At 41.2% G+C, this 20100-nt stretch overlaps 1 protein-coding gene across 7 annotated transcripts in view; it reads right to left on the reverse strand.

Annotated features, from left to right (window-relative positions):
* sox5 (SRY-box transcription factor 5) overlaps window positions 1–20100 on the reverse strand; it is a 97066-nt gene that overhangs the window by 73780 nt on the left and 3186 nt on the right. For all 7 annotated transcript variants that reach the window (XM_040151398.1, XM_040151381.1, XM_040151418.1 and 4 more), the window contains exons 2-3: window positions 11540–11735; window positions 2616–2817 (exon numbers count right to left, since the gene is read on the reverse strand). In XM_040151398.1, the coding sequence (XP_040007332.1) occupies window positions 2616–2817; window positions 11540–11735 (398 nt within the window). The remainder of the gene's footprint in view (window positions 1–2615; window positions 2818–11539; window positions 11736–20100) is intronic.

Raw genomic sequence — 20100 nt, forward strand, 5'->3', positions numbered from 1 at the left:
TGGCCTTTCTGAGCCACACAGCCAAACAATAGCTAGCCGGGCACAGAAAGGGATTTCTATCTTGCACTCAATACGGCCTCTTATAGCCCCCCCCCCCATCTTCTCTCAGCTTCTCTTTCCTTCCCTTACTGTCTTTTCTTTCTTCCTTTCTCTTCTTGCTTGGCCTGTGTTGCTCAGTGTGTGTATGTGTGTGCTGGGTCTGGAGGCACTGGGGCCTTTTGTAAGCGCGTTTCATTTAAACATCACGCAGATAATGCTCCAGGTTGGTTTGGATGCTGCACCACTGTGGCACTCTGCTAATGGAGTCCGTGAAGACACTGCTCTTTCTCTCCTTTACTCTCCTGTCCTTCTCTTCCTCCTTCCCCCCTCTCCCTCTCTCTGCATTGGCTGACTCATAAAGATCCATTATTGTTTTTTTCCTGTGCAGCCAGTTCATGAGGTCCAGTGAACAACCCAAAACAGCTCAGCTCAACAAAAAGCCCAGTTTTTTTCTTTCTTTCTTTCTTTTTTTGTAAAATGTGCCACAACAGGCCTCTCTATCAACCGGAATAAAAACAACCAGACGGCAAGAGCTGACCAGCAATCTCTGCTGCTTACCAAACCTTATAGAAAAGCCTGGAAAATAAGGTTAGCATGTCACAGCTTGAAATGGAAGCCTGTTGATGTACTGGGGGAACACAAACACACACAAGTACACATGTGCACATACATTTAAAGATAAATATACAGTGTGCTGCTGCTGCTGCTGTACTGTTCTTTCACCTTTTGGGCACATAAGACTTAATTTGAGGCTGCCAACAGTTCACAGAGATGGTTGAATAGAAATCTTAGCACGCAGCAGTGGTGGATTTAGAAGTTAAGGGAAAGTATGAAGGTATATAAGAAGATCTAGTGGATGTTTTAGAATGCATCTGCTTTAAAAGTCTCCACAGGTCCACTCAGTTATAAGGAAATGAGACCTGACCAAGGATCTGAGTTAGACAATTACATTCATTACACAGTCTAAACTCAGGTCTGGTAGAGTCTCGTGTTGTGCTACTGGTCTTGGGTCTGTGTGTCAATATGTCTAATAAATAAGTGTATCTGCGTGGATCAGAGCGTACTCAGTATTGCATGTTGTATAAAAGTAGCGTAAATCCTTTAGGAATAACTCCATGCGTAGTGTGTGTGCAACACACAGGTGCACAGGCTCTGGTCATGCCAACATATGAGTAAAGGGACAGCGGTTAACCCCAGATTTAGCATCAACTTAAGCAATGGAGCAGAAAGCAAAATCTCACCTGCGCTTCCCGAACATGGATTGGAAGCTATGAAGCATGAACAGTTAAAAAATGATATGGCATAATCACAGTTACAGTACTGCTTAAAAAATAATTATCTTCTGTCTACGTACTTTATTGTCTAGTTGACTACAGAATGTTTCATTGTTGGTGCAGAAGCTGAAAACAGGACTTTCAATTATTTCCATAAATTCCTCTTTAAAGCATATAAACTATAAAAAATATTTGTTTCATTATTAGGTAATATCGTTGCTGTTTTTGTTTGTTCAGTTTGACTGCATTTATAGTGGGTCTGATTATCCTTGGGTCTTTTCGGGTTAGGTTTGACTGGGATCAGATCCCCTTTGATGCTCCCAAAAAAAAAAAAAAAAAAAAGTAATTTATACACATCAAGTTCAGTAGGCTTACCAAGACCAATAATTTGCTTGGCTTAAGTGCCCTTGAACAAGTCAGTAGAACCCCACCAGCTTCAGGGAGTTGTTTTAAAACTGAAACTGACCTCCCTGTGTAGCACACAAAGTTTTTCCACCAATAAAGCACCATTTATATCATCCCATCTTCTTAAAGGAGATGGAACCTGCTGGTGATCCCCCTATCACATTATCACTATCACATGCATCATAGTGACTTAAACCCTCATTTTTCTGCCCAGTGGAAATTAGACTTGGCCATGGGCTAATTTTATCTCTTTTCCCAACTCCAATTGCGAGCCCAAGGCTAAATTTGAGAATGAAATGTCAGGGCTAATCTAGTTAAGCTATGTAGCTCTGGGTAAAAATCTGGTTTAGCCTCCTCAAAAGTGTATGAAGTCTTGGCTGAGGGCTGAGAGAGAGCATCAAACCAAAGGTTACAAAGGTAACAGGAAAGGTGACACATTTAACCCTCATTTATTTTTAAGATAAAAGAAATCCTAGTGTGAGTGTGCCCCCTTTGAAATTACAGCTGGGAAACATTTGGAGAGTTGGTAAGATGTCAAAGTGTGTTTGCAGGCTTTTGACACACTCAAGTATACACTCCACACACATGAACACATACATGCACAAGGATACTGTATCTTATTTGTCAGGTTGTGATAAATATGCAAAGCATGGTGGACAATAGGCCCAAACAGCTGATGCTGTCTGTTTGTGTGCTGGAAAAACAAAGACTCTCCTCACATCTGAATGTGTGTGGGTTCATAAGAGAGGGAGAGGGAGAGAGCGATAGAGCCATAGAGAAATCATGACAGAAAGAAAGAAGAAGAGAGCATAACAGAGTGTGATAAAAGAGCGGCGAGATTGTGGGGAGTTGCAGATCACACATCTGGCTGCACAAACCTCCCCTTTAATCACTGACCTTCTGGCTCGTTCTTGATCAGCTCCTCCATCTTGCGTTGTTTCAGTGTGTCCACCACGTCTGCCAGGCTGCCCTTGCGTCTCTCAGGGGTCCCCAGGGTGCCCGTCACCGATCCCCCGCCTCCACCCTCCTCTTTGCCTGGTGAGGTAGAATTGTGCTGGGGGTAAGGACTAAGAGAGCTCCCCTTAGTGCCATCCTGGTCCTAAAGGGAGGAGAGGAGAGATTGGTTAAAGAAATAAATAAATTATTAGTTTCAAAAATTACCTAAACTTTAAGACATAAATAAACAAACTGTGGAAGAAGAAAAAGTAAGGGGAGGTGGGGGAGGAGCTGGCATACATCCACTCATTATCTCCATCCTCCTCTCCTTCTCCTGTTCCCTTTATTCTCTCCATCTCCCCTTCCAACAGCCCAATGCAACCAACTTTCATCACCGGCCAGTTATCTAAAGTTAGGGCATACTTCTTCTTCTCTCTCTTTTTCTCTCACATCCTCTGGAATCTGCATTTGACTGACTTGGAGGTACTTGACAGAACGAACACATGAAACAACAGCAAAAGACTCCACACAATCTTAGAGTCACGCTAACTCTTCATTACAAAGCTTTCAACAACTCAGCTTTGAGGGACGTCCAACGCTACTGTACTGAATCCCAAGCCCAAGTTTCAGTGCTGCACTACTTTTGTCCTAAAATTCGTGACAATTAATGCTGAGGATGCAACTCCATCAAACGGAAAAATCACAAAAAATAGATCCCTTTTCAAAAAACAAAGCTTTGGAGCAGTGTCAAATAATTTCTATAAACTTATGAAAGGAATGAAAGGGGTAAAAAATTCACAACACAAAAAATTGTAATCAGCATGACAGCGACAGAATATAATATATACAGCTCAGAGTAAAGCTCTGTGGGTTTTGCCAAGCTGTCATGATGAATAATTATCATGTCTTATGACTAAATTTATAGTCTTAAAGATGTTAATATTAATGATCTTTGGAAATGATTAAAAAACAACTGTACTCTTGCAGACAAAATTTTATTTAGAAAAAAATGGCTTTGGTCAATTAAGGCACTGTTTTCTTTTAAATAAAAAGTCAATGGTACAAGCTGAATGGTAAGCAACTTCAAGCATCTTAAACTTTGACCCAATAAAACCTGTGTTTGTTTGGACAACCCTCATGATAGATTTAATGCCAGCTCAGTCCAATTACCAGTGACACTGAGAGGGAGGACAGCATCAGCTTCAAGAGAGACCACACAGACATTTGTCCCACATACTGTACATGTATAGATGAGTGTAAGTACTGTACACATGGTCTATATGCATCAACAGACAGTCAAAAAAATAAGAGTATGCCTGCACTTGCACTGCTGTGATAAATTTTGTGTTGTGCTGTTTAATTACAGTAACAAATGAGTGAATCAGTTAGTCAGTCAGCCAGCCAATCTGTCAGCTCAGCTCTTTGTACACAGGAGGGTCAATGGTCCACAGGGTTAATCTTTGGCTAATCTGACTACAGTATGGAGCACGCCACCTGGGACAGCGGGACACATATACAGTATCTCTGTTTGTCTCTCTGTGTGTGTGTGTGTGTGTGTGTGTGTGTGTGTGTGTGTGTGTGTGTGTGTGTGTGTGTGTGTGTGTGTGTGTGTGTGTGTGTGTGTGTGTGGGAGACACAGAGAGATAGAGGGAGAAACAGAAAGACAGAGGTACATTCCAGCTGTATTAATGACATTATAGCATATTAAGGCGGAGATGGTTTTCTAATCATTAACTCACAGGCTGCTGGTGGAAGTGGAACTTAATACTGAGATCACAGTCCACAATGAAGTCATCTAGACCCTAGATGACTCAATTTTCTATTCTTTTCTATGCTTTAGGCAGAGCAGTTTTTTTTTTTAATAAAAGCATCCTTTTCAGCTAAAGAGAAAAAAACTCCTCTAAACAAAGTCTCAAATCATTCCTCTATGTTTTACTGAGAGAATAAAGCCAGACAGATGCTTTCAATATTGACGATGCTTTCATTGTCAGTGGCCAAACACTTTATGAGAGGTACAGAAGACCATTATCACATTGCATTTTCTACGCTTCACTGGCTCTCTCTCTCCGGGTCTGTGTGTTTCCACACTCTGAATAAGTCAGCACGCTCAATAATTCACAAATTTTCTCCTTGGCGTGCATTGTAATGGAGAGACAGAGTGTGACAGCAATGATACGGCTGTAGAAGTTTTATATATACTGCATGATAGGGTGATGAGGCTTCAGTCAGTCGCTTTTGAGGCTGCTAACTCACTGGCTGAGGGCTGTGCTGCGCTGGGAAAGTGTCTTGTGATCTTAAAGCGCTCAAAGACTTTACTCTTCTCCTCTCACCACCTGACCAACTTACAGCTCGACCTGGTCCTGTCTTTCCTTGTTGCTGCCCTTCTTCCCTCAACCTCTCCTGCTCTTCAGAATAGGGAAATGCAGACTTCAAATGAGTGGCTTTTTTGATTACGAGTTGCATCAGCGCAGACATGACATGCTAATGGAACGCGACAGAGAGAGAGAAGGAGTGTAAGCGGGTAGAAGTCAAAGAAAGAAAGAAGGAAAGGCGAAAAGAGGAAATGAGAGAGAGAGCGAGTTGACAGAGATATACATGGAGAAAGAGAGAGCGAGAGAGGAAGGCTGGCATCTTGAAGGCAGCGGTCACACCTGTCACATCCCATTTATCTAATCCAGCGCCTACTTAAAACAGCCGCACTCTTTCTTTCGGGAAAAATATCTCACAAACAAAACAAACAGAACAGGAATACGGGAAGGAGATGGAATGGAGAGAGTGGGGATGGAGTTGGGGGATCAGGGGTTGTCTGATCTCTTTCTTCTGTCAAAAAACAGGGAGATGTCAAAAAATAGAGAAATGTCATCTCACTGTGTCCAACAATGAAGGTCATTTCCCAATCAAAGGGAATTACCAGGGAGCCGTGGATTCTTCAAAGACCTGGTACATTAGGGCCCATAACATTATTTATGTGTGAAGTAAGACTATCAGCCTTATCCCAAAGGCAACTTAAGTGGCTTATGATTTCTTCCCATCAACCTCTAAACGCGTAATCCCTGCGCCTTGCTGGCGATTTGCACTGTAAAGTCCAAGACAGAAGGATCAAAAACGCAATACACAAGACACTATCTATTGTAAATGGGTGTCAGTCAGCCGATGTCCTGTGTTCCTTTGCTCCTGCATTAACATACGTTGCAAAACTTTTCTCATCAACATGCATTTATTCATAAGTACAAACAAAAATTCTGGGTCCTGTGTACATTCATTCCCCCCTTACAGTGCATGTTTGCGAGCATCCCATTTCTGTGCATTTATGTGTGACACTATGAGTGCACATAGCCTGTAGGTGTGTGTGTGTGTGTGTGTGTCAATGTGTGAGTGCCCGCATATATGTATTTATATGCACTGGATGTGGCAGGCTGGCAGTGTGGGCGGTTCTGCCTTTAGTTTGCAGATGTCAATTCTCTTCCAAATGACTGGAACAAAGTAAAAATTGCGCCTCACTCTCTTTATCCTTTTACTGCCTCTGCAATGGAACCGAATTAAACAACTTTTGTCTTCTTAAGCTCATCTGTGAGGGGATGTTGGTTTAAAAACACTTAACTCTTGCCAAAAAAAGAGGGAAAAAAATCCAAATGCAATTTTTTTTCCTACAGCCAGCACAGACTCTGCTGTACATGTTATTTTTTTTATTCCTTCATCTTCTTCCCTTCCTCCTTCTCTTTTGGGCGACAGAAGAAACTCTCCCTCTCTCTCTCTCTCTTTCTCTCTGTGCTATAGCATGACATGTCTTGGAATGTGCAAGGTGTGTATGTGAAAAACAATATTTGATGCTTGGCGCGTCGTCGTGGATCAAGGCATGGACAATGTGGCAGTAGGCAGAAGTGGTAACAGCCGCTAAACTGAAAAACTTGCACACAAATACACACCAAGAAAATGTCATTGATCACTCCTGCAGGGGGGGTAAGACCTAGCTCTACGTCAGAGCTGCCAATCTCCACGACATAGACTAAACACACGTCCGATACAAACACACACACAAACACACACACACACACACACACACACACACACACACACACACACACACACACACACACACACACACACACACACACACACACACACACAAAGGTAAACAGCAAATCCATTTTCATGCCATGGCTAAACACAGAGTCTGTCAGTTCTGACTTGGAGGTCCCTCAGGCTGGGACAAGCAGGCAAACACACGAACACACACATTACTTTTATCCTCCTGTTCCAACAATATATATATATATATATATATATATATATATAAATATATACATACATATATATGTACTGTGTGACATAGATAATTATTTTAGTATATCAGTTTCAATGCTTGTTTAAAAACAAAATTAATTAATTAATTAATTACAATAATTGTTATTCAATTACTTAAATTTTAATGTCCTAAATCTAATTGTCTAAGAATTACACACTTGCCTTTTCCTTATCTAAAAACATGCATCTGTATTTTCTGTATTTTAAATAGCAGTTTGGCTAAAATGCATGCCGGTATATTTTACCACGACCCTTCGCTGTTGACAGGCAAGCGTGTGTTGATTCATTAGTGCATCACTGGCATGAGAAATGAAGTGTGACCACTGTGTCTCAGGAATGCTCAATGATTGTTAAATCTGTCAAATTCACATGAACACACACATACAAACATAATCCCACGTACAAATTACACAAAAAGAGGGAAAGCAAGGGTTTGTGGAGGAAAATTAATAAGAAATAATGCCTGATGAAAAATCTATAGTTTTCAATCGTGTTTACATGCATCTTGCCTGTTAATGAAATAATTAGTGTTTCTCCATTAACACATTTATGAGAGTAGATGCTGGCCCCTTTTTTCTGCAAGGGTCTGCAAAACATAAAAGACCTAAATGAATATGAGCAAGAAAGAAAGATAGTAAAAAATCATATCTTTTGATGCACTATGGTTTTAAAGGTATCTCGCTATAATAATTAACCTGTTTCACGTATGTTTACTGAGGACTCCGATTTTGTTTCTATCATAAATAAAGTTTAAAAAATCCATACTTTAATAATATGGGGGTGCATCACAACTGGATGTGTTGAGTTGATTGGCTGACCTCACTTAACTGCTACTAAAACCCTTCCCATCAGGTATTTGAACTGAACTGCTTTCAGCCAATCAGGGTCCATCTGCACAGTAAAACTTCCCATTGAGTAAAACACCCTTTTAGGTAAACTACATTCATTTGCAAACCATTATGAGCAGCACTATTTTTACCCAGAGCCAGGGTTGGTACAAAAACAAAAATTTTGAAAAGTGAATAATCTGACACCTCTCAGGCTTTTAAAATAGCGAGTTCTGATTTTATTCTGTGTGTGTGTGTGTGTGTGTGTGTAGCTGTACAGCTGCAGCAGGCAGGTAAAGTGGATGGGCCAAAGCCGAACAGACAGGCGAGGCAGGCGGGATGAAGAGGTCAGTGTGTTGCTGAGCAATTCTCCACTGCCATGTTAATTTACTATGACAAGATAAAGCTGTAATCTCACCCCCAGCCTCAACCTTTCTCCTTTCGCTCTCCCCCGCTGCCTCACTATCAAGTCAACTGGTCGCTGATGAGCTATTTACTTCCCCCTATCACATTACGACAATTGCCCTGAGAGAGAGAGACCCCCCACCTTAAAGTCCCTCCAACAGCCCCGCCTTGTAGTAAATCTCCTTTTCCCTGTCCATCTCTCTCTATTTCTCTTCATCCACTCTTCACTAACAGTGAGCGACGAAAGGATTGAAAAACTTAACACTCATCTTACAACATGCCAAGCAGGCAGTCAGATAAGCCCCCATCCCACCCGCCAGACACACACACCCTGCTTGCCACGTAATAATCCTCATCAACTGTTATGCTGTCCATAAAGGCCCCCCCTTTCTAACAATAAAAGACCTTCCAAGACACACAACCACACACATCAGCACTGTCTCCCTTTTAGTGTCAATTAACAGACTAGAAAGCAACTGTATGTCATCCTGAGGATATGTAAGAATTTTTCATGAGGGGTCCCTTCATAGTAACCCAAGGAGGACAGTGATATGGCCAAAATCTGTACAAAATATTAATGACAGTAATGTTTAATATTTTAATATTAATATTTTTTATATTTTGCATAGTGTAAATATAATAATAATCTAGCTAAATGAACCAGGGATAATCTAGTCACTGTCAGCAAATCAACAGATAACCTGGTGTATGTGTGTGTATATATGTGTGTGTTTGCAGAAGTGCGTGTGCTCCCATGGTCCCAGGACTTTGGTTTACAGTTGGCACCTGCAACACATGCAGAGTCCACTGTGGGAGGGGCTTGCAGGCTAATCAACAGGCTAATTACAGAATTAGATTTCCATTACAGCTCCTAAGCACTATTTCATTGTTTTATCATCAGTATCAGGGAAAGGTTGATGGTCGTTATCAGAGCACTGCTATGACAAGGTGTGTATCAAGGTGATGGCTCATAGACAGTGTCTCACACACAAAGTGAAAACACAATGTAGAGAGTTTTATACAAGTAGGAAAAAATCCTTTAACAGATGCCCTAAAAGGTTAATCACATGTTGCACGGTGGATAGTCAACATTTTGTTATGCTAACACAATTTTAAAAAACTAAGTAATACATACCAGGAACACGTAATACCCTATACAATCATGTAATTACACTTATGTACTGAACATGCATTGTAAATCACATTAAATGTATTGAACGTGTAATGAGCCACATGCAGGAAACAGTATTCTTTAAATGCACATATAGCTGTGTTCTCACGCAAACAAATGTCCACTAAAAAAAGTTTACAATAAGCCTGTATACTGCAAGGCCTACACTATTAACCTATTTAACATGAATCACACAGATGATGCAACTGTACAAATACACACACACACAATAGCACTTACAAAAACAGAGCCATACATTCAGCACCATCAACAATGTCAAACTTCATCCCAAAGAAAATGACTCACTGCAATGGCTCACATTTTGCAGTCATGCAACCGTGCATCAAATGGGCTCAAGGCGACGGCTGGTGGCGCGCACATAAAAGCAAATACACATGTGCGTCCAAACAGTAGCCTCAAAACCTTCATTTTTCTCGCCATTTAAAAAAAGACAAAAAAAAAACAAAAAACACCTCTCAACTCCAAACTGCTTTTCCCTCACAGAGAGAGTCAATTTCTGACTCTTTAGAAATCTGACTTTTTTCATTTCTATTGTAATTCACCAAAAAATATTTTGTTTCCTCATTGCTGAGATTTGTATAGTTTTTCGTGTTTGGGTTTTAAAGGTGACTCTTAAGTCACCATAAGGGAAGTAAACAACACACTCCAGACTGTATATGCAATCATTTTGTTTTCAATATGCAGAAATATCTCTGTTTACTTGTTCAGAAATTACTGGAAATTCAATATAAGGAACACAATTCTAATTATTCTGAACATGTTTCATTCCAAAAACGACATTATATATCCGTTTCAAAAGATAAAAATAAACAAGGTCAATTAAGTTCATTTCTAGCCAAGTATCCACAAAAATAAAACATTTTTCTCACAAAGGTTGTAATTGACTATGACACAGGTGCTACCTACTTCTCAAGCTCATTTATGAAGCTTTTATTACAGACAGAGGGCTACGCTTGCCCTCAGTGCTGACTATCCCTTCATAATGCCCAAGGTCAGGTTTACCATTAACATAATCTGATCTGGGGTCTGTGCCCTAGGGGTCACTTTCAACCTCTAGCTTCTCAAACACACAAGCATACGTCCTTATCGGAAGGAATCCCAATGGCAGAGAGCCAATGGAGACATAGAGTTGAAGGCCAAGTAGCCAATGACGAGGGCTGCGGCGTAAACTTGCAGGTGAGTTGTACTATATATGTTTTAGGACAGTTTGTATGTAATTTAAACTTGATTCTGTTGTCTGTATGTCCACCAGTTTTCACCACATAGAAGTGAATAGAGGAGAGTGCCACTGTTCCAGGAATATAAAAACCATGCTGATGAGACATTCTTAGTCAAAAAAATCTTGATAGTGCAACACAAAAAATATTAATGAATTTTGTCACTCTTGTTATTATTCTTTGTTTGACGTCTATTTGGGGGGATAATTATGTTCTAAGTTTTGGAACTACAATTCCTTTGATGTTTTGGGGGATGTAAATAGGAAGTATAATATTGCCATGGATTCAGTGAGTTACGCTGTGGGCTAAAACTCGAGCTCTGATTTTAGCCTATAATTGTTCACATTTTAGCAATTGTCACCATTAAAAGTATCCTAAATTAGCTATTAACAGTTCTAGTTTGCAATATACCTTTGCATCTGAAGACAATATCCCTGGATTACTTTGATAGTGAAAAAAACTTAAAAACATGATGATTCTCAAGCAAGTTCTGGAGTTATAAAAAGTGTTTTGTTTTCTATGATTTCTAAGTGGATTTATGGATATATATTATCAGTTAACATCAGATAATGATATCCTCGGAAAACATAGGTCACAAAAATATGTGTATCATGTATGTGTGTTCAGATTTGACTGAATTATGTGTCAGAGAAAAAGTACAATTTCTAACACAAATTGAGGCATTTTTAGGTGTATTTTGGGTATTTTTTATGTAAAACATTATTGAAATGTTTTTATGTTAAGTTTTCAACTAGGATAACATTTCCCAAATGAAACAAAAGTGATGTGAATACTCAGGTGGGTTATGAAACAAAACCTGAAGCCGTAAGACACACCGTGGGTCACACCAGAGTCAGCGCTCAAGGCCACAGTCACCCATAGGTGTGGGCTTTCACCCACAGAAATACTAAGCGAGATCGGACATAAAACTGTCCTTACCATGTTGGGGGGGCTGTCCAAGTTGCGGTTGGGGGGCGAGCGAGGGGACACCTTGCCACAAAAAGAGGCCAGGGGGAGATGGATGACACCGCCCAATCCCTCGCTCGCTTCATCTTCCACTCGCTGTCTGCTGGTTGCCATGGTTACCTCTCCATCTGTCCCCCCATATGGAGAGGCTGGTCGCTTGGAAGACATCCTGGAAAAAAAGGAGGAGAAGGGAGGTAGAAAGACAGAGAGAGGAGGAAAAACAGGAGAAAGAGTGAGCAATATTCAAAGGATGATATAGTAGGTTGAGAACTGGAGTTAGATGATAATGACCACAGAAAGTGAGGAGGTTCCTTTGGATAAAATTTGTTCCTTTAAACTTCGGGATAGTCTGGTCCAATTTAGTTTTTTATCCACTTTACTGTATGTTTATTGTAAAAATGCATGAAGACATCTTTAAGTCTTTCCAGCAGGTATTCACCAAATCCCTTTCAGCTCAACAACCTACACAAATTCTCTATCGTCCCTTTTCTCTGGATTAGTTTTTTTTTTTTTTTTTTTTGCACATTCAGCATGTTCAGACGACAGAGCTCTCACAGTGCAACTCCACACAATATCTGCTTCAGTCAGTTAGTGAGCACCCAGCTCCTTGGCAGACCTTCAAAGACACTCTCAGGTCTTACAGTATGTTTACCATGGGGGCCATTCAACGTTCATGTTTCCAAAAGACAGGGCCATTACTGCAAATGGAGCCCGCTTGCACTGTCATTGTGGGGGAAATGACCATGTCTTGACAATAGGCTTTCAGAGAGACATAGAGTAGGAAAGATGGAAAAAAGAGAAAAAAAGAGAGGGAGAGCAGTATGCACAATAATAAACAATAATATGTGTTTATGAAAACCTCTGGACAATGGAGGAACTGGAGGAAAATAGCTAGCAAAATGAGGGCCCTGCTGTTTGCATTTGTTACTGTGGCTTTGTTCCTTTGAAAAGAAGGTAAGGATATAAAGCCAAATCTATTAGGTGAACTCTGTCTCTCACAAGGTAAATTTGCCTCCCTGTACTTCAGCTGAATAGGGATGCAGTGACTACGTGGCAATAATAGAATTTAATGTGGTTTTCAGCATCGCCTGAGTGCTTACAGATGCACTTGTCAGCCTTGAAGCCACTGCAACTATGACCCTGGGTAATAGGCTGCTAACACTCAGTCGCACAGAGGCAACACATGACACGGATGGTTTGATGGAAGTCTGGATGGAGTGACGGAGAGATGGAGGGACTGTGAAAACTTGAGGGGGGGGGTGAGAGGAAGTGGGTTGAAAACAAGAAATAAGCAACAGGCGTCTGACTCTCAAACCCTTCTAATTATTTCTTTCCTTTGCTTTAACAAGCTATTTTCTGCTTATTTTCTCTTTCACCAAGACCTAGATCATCATGCCTTCATCCTCCATCCATACCTCATCTGTCTCTGATTTGCTCTGGCTTCCTCCACAGCCTTTCTATCTTAAATTCTTCCCCTCTCTCCCTGCTTGTCTCCAGTAAACTGATTACCCCCTTGACTCTATTGGATTTTCTCTGGACTGTACATCTGGCATTGTTCCTAGGAGCAGCCCTGCCACTAATTCATTGCTTATTTACCTTATGACAGTGGAAAGGCAAACAATATTGAGTACTGCTCACTGGAGGCGATGAGGAAAGTGCCATGCTAAGAAATGCAACATGCTGCTTTATCACATCGTGGCAAGGTTAAGGTCAAAATCTAATCAACTCCCCTGCAGTAATACTGTAAAAAAAAAGACTAACTCTCCACCATAGTGATGTAATTTAATTAGCCTTAATGCTTTGTGGAAGATTTTGCCTGCAAGATTCATAAAACTCATAGATAATCTAATAATTTAAACCAGTAAACAAATTGGTGTTATGATGTGCATATTGCTGAGAAACTTTTTATCTCCAAAAAGTCCAGTTTTCAGGAATACAGAAAAGCAATTTTATTTTCTTTGCATGCATTTTTCAGTTTCAAGGTTCTCTGCAGAGCTTTTAACGGTTGTACAATCTCTTTTACTTATGAGGGACCCATGTAATACTACACTTGGAGTTTAATCAGAAAATTATAAAAACACCACTACAGAGATATATATAGTTTTTACTACTAAATCAAGTTCTGCAAAACTACAATCAAGCAAACTACATACAAGTCAGCTGAGTGGAATGTGTATCTGCAGCTGATTTCGTCATCTTTTTCTCTTGGACACTCTACATACGTGGGCTTGTTAAGCAAAACCTGAGGCCATAAATGACCAGTATAGATTCTGTATTTGTTTCAGTGACAAAAGACTTTAGAGACAAGACTGCACACTGCTATCATTCAATCCAATTAATGTTGAAACTAAAACTGACTTGTCATACTATTTATGATACTTTTGATAGAGTGACTGAGGAGAAAGCTGTGTGTGCATGAGTTTTGCACAAACTTTTAAGTGTGTGTGCGTGTGGTTTCACACCTTATCCAATGTGAGCGGCAGGCCAAGCTGTAAAAACTACAGGGCTTTCAGCCACGCAGCACACACAGAAACAAAGACACACAGACAAACACACGCACACACATGTGCACATACATAGAACAGAGGCCCTAAACACTGCAGGTCTGTCTTCATAACTGCCTGTTTACTTTACCTCCTTTCACTCTCTCACACTGAGGCCTTTTGTTTAAGACACACACACGTCTCCACTTGTGTCTTACATTTGCACACCTCTGCCTAGTCATAACCCTAGGCACATACATTCGGGTCATCTCACCTCACTAATGTGGCACTAATGCTCAGCTACAGAAACGTCTTTGAAATCAGGAGATTATTCTTAGTTTTGTTTTTACAATTTATTGTCCATCATTTAAACACAGTAGCCAAATTGGCATTTATAGATGGGCAGGCCGGGGGGCCGAGAGAGCACTTCACTCCTCTAACGAAAATGACTCAGTGGGAAACAGTTCATTTAATCATTCGTTTTGCTGTATTTTGTCCCCCTTCTTCTTCTGCTTCTCCCTCCAATCCTCTTTTTGCCCCCCACCTCCCCCAAATTCTGATACTATTTCCTCAGAGGTGGGTGTCTATGAATGGGTAGGCCGTTCACAGCTCCTCTCCGGCTATAAAATCCCTCTCGCCCTCCAGTTCGCCTTTGAAGTCGAAATACAATACAATTGGGCACGGCGGGTGTGCAGGTTACGCCGGGTACTTCGTTTAAAGTTTGGCAGGGCTGTCACGCCGGGAGAGACCCAGAGGAATATGTTTGAAAGTGAGCGATGTGAGGATTTAAAAAGATGAGGTTTTATTAAGGCGATATATTGGCAGCGTCGTTCAGGTCATAATTAGAGAACATTAGTATAATTTTGCCCCATTTTACGAAGCCAAAAATTAAACATCTCACGCCAAACAAAGTCTTTAGTACACCTACATGCTGATAGCCCTTTCTATAAATTACACAGCAATGATCTTTTAAATGACATAACACCATAACAACAATATTGCAGTGTATTTTTTGATTTACAAATCAAATTTATAAGTAAACTCCAAAGAAAAAAATCTAATCAGCTGTTTGTCTTTTCTACCCCCCAATCTCTCATCTCTGTTGCAAAAACCACACAAAAACACACGCACACGCACACAACTATGCACACGATGAGAGCTCTAAACTGAGATTAGAGCGCCACTTCCCCTTGGCTTTTTGATGATTAGTGGCTCCTCAGCTAAGTCCCTCTCATATCACATATGTCCAGTGCTGCTAAGTCACTAAGCGGACAGCGACGGACGTCCATTAACGGGCTGAATAATCGCCATAGGTGGTGGTTAACCGTCTCCTGGACGTCGCTTACTGTAATCAACGTGCCCATTTCATATTGGCACGTCAGCAGCGGCAAGCTTAGACACACGCAAGCATGTTTAAATACAGGCAGCCAGTTCATGAACACACATGCGAGCGTGCTCACACATGCAAAGTACTTCAATAAACACGCACACACACACACACACACACACACACACACACACACACACACATACACACACAGACACAAACACACACACACACACACACACATAAATCAAACGAATTAAGGAAAATGGGGGCAAAGATTTGTTTCAGCTTCAATGACGAACTAGGGATAGACAAAGCAGCCATCGCAGAAATGTCACAGGCTATCACACACACACCCGGCTCCCTCAGTCTGTGTGTCTGGCTGCTAACATAATCATGCTGCTAACCGCTCTTGTTAACTCCTCTAGTCAGAACAAGCTTTCAGGGAGCGTGGGAGCCTCCTCTTGAGAATTCCACAGCTAAGTGTGTGTGCTTCTGCGTGTGCATGTGTGTGTGCATGTATGTGCTCAGCCTCTCTTTAAATTTCAACCCATTATTTCAACCACTACACAAACACACAATGCACAGTCCAATCCACTGTCTACAGTAAAGCACAGCACAGCGGCTAATTCTCAAGAGTCAAAGTGACATTTGTGTTTTTTTCTCCCCACCTAGTGACTGCTAAGAACTGCCTGCCTGTCACTCAGATGCAGGTCTATTTGCGTGGAAATGCGAGTTATCTTTGAAATTGTTCTCTGAGGGAATGGAAGGGCATATCAAAATAGTTGAGCGGAATGTGCCTTTTAGATAAGGCGCCCAGGGCGTATTTGCCTCCGAGGAGCAGACTGCAACATTTACATCTGTATGATACCTCAGGCGGGAGTTTAAACAAATGTTTCCCCTGTGTCATGCTATCACTCGCTTTATGCCCCCCCCCCCCCCAATTTCTCTCTAGTTTCATTTCATATTCTCAGTTTTCAAAACAATTTCTCCCTCTCCGTCTCTATCGCTCCGTCACACACTCTTGAACTTATTTTAAACTTGACTGTCCTCTTGCTCTTTCCCTCTCTATGTCTTCCGGTCTCGCTCTCCCCGGTGTTGTCTTACTTGCTGTTCCCTCTTTACACAATCAGCTGTTTGTAAGAATGTCGCTCCATCCCTCCCGTCCCTCTCTCCCTTCTTCTCTGTGCAGACTCTTAAGGATATTGCCTAATATCTATTTATAGGCTGTCCTTTTGAACAGTGGGAAGAGTGGGGCAGCAACAGAGAGGAAAGGCTGAGATGGAGGGTTAAGATTAAGGGAGGGACGACCTGATGTAGTGAGTCAATGATATTCCCTCTTTCCTTGGTGTGGCTTTTTTACATTAGAGCACATTTGATATTATTGACAAGCATCACATATAGTTTTTTTTACTTTGAGAGAGCATTAAGAACTTCTACACATAAAGGTTAAAAAAGTTAAACTCCTGAACATCATTTTGACGTATTTCATATAGATGAGTGTGGAAAAACACCACAAAAATTGTCATAGTAAATATACCAATTTAAAAACTATCTCCAAATAGGTTTCGACATGAAGTGTAACTGTGCCTTAACATTGTAAAGTAAAAATGTCCTGCTTTTTAGAATCGATGTAAAGGGCCTGCTGAATTTCCCCGATGTCTTTCCCTGTTGAAGGACACACTATTTAACAGGGAGAAAATATGAACACAGTTCCTGTCTGTATATGCTCACACATTTATATACACACAGACACACCCTTACACACACACACACACACACACACACACACACACACACACACACACACACACACACACACACACACACAAAGGCGCAGACACACACTCAGCCTTACACACACAAAGCATCCTCTGTGAGGTGCCCTAAATCGGCGGCTGACAGCCCAAACCGTGTTTCCTGTCCAGCTTAACCACAAAAGGCAACAACACACAACCTAATGTCACCACTGTTAATCACACACACGCTGGAGAGCTAGTCATGTGTTGTGTATGTCTATGTGTGTTTGTGTGTGTAGAGAAAGCGAAGGGGGTGGGCGCAAAAGACGTGGGTTAACTCGTGGCCTCTGGGACTACCTCTCTCTCTCTCTCTCTTCTTCCTCTCTTGTCCATTCATCCACCCAAAGCTTTAGTCACCAGTAAGGCATCGCTCCACATACTTTCCTTGTCATGTTTTCAGCTTTTTTTCCCCCTCTTTAAAACCTTATTTATGTCTTTACACTGAGTCACCATAAGATGTGATCATCACTGACATTTCACCACGGAAGAGAGGATGGAGTAAAGATCAAGGACAGTGGGAGGAATGAAGCAAAAGGTCTATTTATCTATCTATCTATCTATCTATCTATCTATCTATCTATCTATCTATCTATCTACTTTAAGTGGGTTTTTCGTCATCAGTTTAGGCCCAAGCAAAAACAGCTCGTGGGAAAATCTTGAGTGTTGCTATAGAAAAAGGAAAAAGAGAGACAAAAAGGGAGAGTTGGGGGAGGAGAAGAGACTGACCGAGAAAGGAAAAGTGCATCCGGTGGACGGTGGCCCCGCTCCCCTGGTGTTTTGTGAGGGGGAGATGCTTATTGAGCGAGGGACAGTGTTTTTCCATTGTTGTGCCAAGCCACTATTTGTGCTGCATTTGTTAAGCAATCCATAAAGAAGTCACAACATTTGTCTCACTGTCAGCGACTTGGCCTGCCCCTGTAAACCAGATACACACAGACACACACACACATACACACAGCGATACAAGCTCATTCTATCACATACAACACCCAAATACGCACACACATACTCCGAACTGGCCTCTTTCTTTCGTCCTGTACTTTGAAACTCTCCCACCTCAGCCCAATTGGTCTCCTCCTTTTTCCTCTGGTCCCCCCCCCCCCCCTACCTGGAAAAACAGAGGTTTCATTGTAGCGCTCTGGGAGGGAGTTCCGAACCGCTAACACTGTCTCCTATTGTGGATTAGAAGGATGGTAAACGAGGTCTGTGTGTGTGTGTGTGTGTGTGTGTGTGTGTGTGTGTGTGTGTGTGTGTGTGTGTGTGTGTGTGCATGTGTGTTTGTGTTTTAGAGAGAGAGAGGGAGAGAGAGAGAAAAAGAGCAAGCAACATAGTGAGATTAGTGTAAAACAAGATGCCTAGATTGATGGAAAGCTCAAGAAAGAGAAGAAGGAGAAGAAAAAGGGGAGAGGGAGTAAGAACAAGGGATGTGAAGTGTGAAATCCTGGATAAACACACACACATGCTTGTGTGTGTGTGTGTATGTGTTGACAATGCAATACCTCCACCTGACCTTTGACCCCTCCCCTGTGACCTCATGTCATATGTCCAGACTCTAGTGGGCCTGGAGGGACACCTCTGTCCGTCTGTCTCTCTTTTCTACACACTTTATCTCTCTTTCCCAATCACCGCAAACACCCCCCTCTTCTTCCTCCTTCTCCCCCATCCATACACAACAACAACAAGAACAAATGCAGCGCAATAATCCCCCTCCCTTTCTTCTATTCGCCATCGAAAAGGGTCCACTGATCGCACCGGGGTGGGAGGTCGTGGTGGGAGAGAGTTGGAGGGGTGAGGGGGCTGGTTGAGAGTGTGCTGAGAGAGGGGAGGAAGTGTTGAGAAGGTGGAGGGGGGGCTTTAGCATTCTCCTCTGGTATTTTTCTGTCTGTCGTTCTTTCTTTCTTGCCCCCCTCTCTCTGCGTGGATGGAGACACGGTTATCAAGGTTCTCTAGGGACAGACAATATGGCCGAGACAATGGCCTCCAGTCTGAGGTGGTGGTGGTGGTGGTTGGGGCGAGGGGGTTGTCAGAGCCACACGGGAAAAGAGGGGCAGAATGGCACATTAGTTTGCAGAGCACGGACATTCTACTCAATTACTCTCTCTCTCTCTCTCTTTTACAGAAACACATTCTGTCTTTCTTCAAACACACACACCTTAATCTCGCCCTTCCAAATGAAGTACAGCAACACTTACATTGGAAGCAGCACTGCTCCCTCAAATTGCAAAGTTTTTATCACCAGCTGCAAGAATTTTTCTTACAAAATAAAAGCCAATAATTATCCAAATAAATACAAATAAACAGTAGTGGAACACTTATTCAGATTTCGTAGAACTAGCACCACCACATAAAAATACTTTCCATCACAAGAACTGATTTAAAAATTTTACTTAAGTATTAGAAGTATCCTCAGGAAAATATACTTAAAGCTTCAAAAGTAAAAGTACTCATTATGCAGAATGGCTCTTTTCAGAATGTTTTTATTATTATATTATATGTAAAACATAATAATTATTAGTACTGATACATTAAAATGTAAGCAGCTTTTTACTGTTACACTACCTTATATACTACTGGGTAGTGTAATCTAATAATACATTAAATTTCATGAAGTGATCATTGTTATATGTAAAATCTTCATTTGAAAAATAACATATAACTACTGCTCTCAAGTAAATGTAGCAAAGATAACGATATAAGTATCTGAAATGTAGCGGAGTATATAGTATAAAGAGCAATTTATATTGTATATATGGTATAAAGACCAGAATAAAGAGGAGAAAATACAGTATAAAGAGCAGCAATAATACTCAAGTAAATCACAAGTACCTTAAAATTGTATGCAAGCACAGAATGTGACTAAATGTACTTCAACCGCTGACAAAAAAATCATATTCACAAATTTAAAAAAAAATGTTTGTCTCAATG

Source organism: Xiphias gladius, chromosome 2, assembly GCF_016859285.1.
Source record: "Xiphias gladius isolate SHS-SW01 ecotype Sanya breed wild chromosome 2, ASM1685928v1, whole genome shotgun sequence".
In the NCBI taxonomy this organism is placed as follows: Eukaryota; Metazoa; Chordata; class Actinopteri; order Istiophoriformes; family Xiphiidae; genus Xiphias; species Xiphias gladius.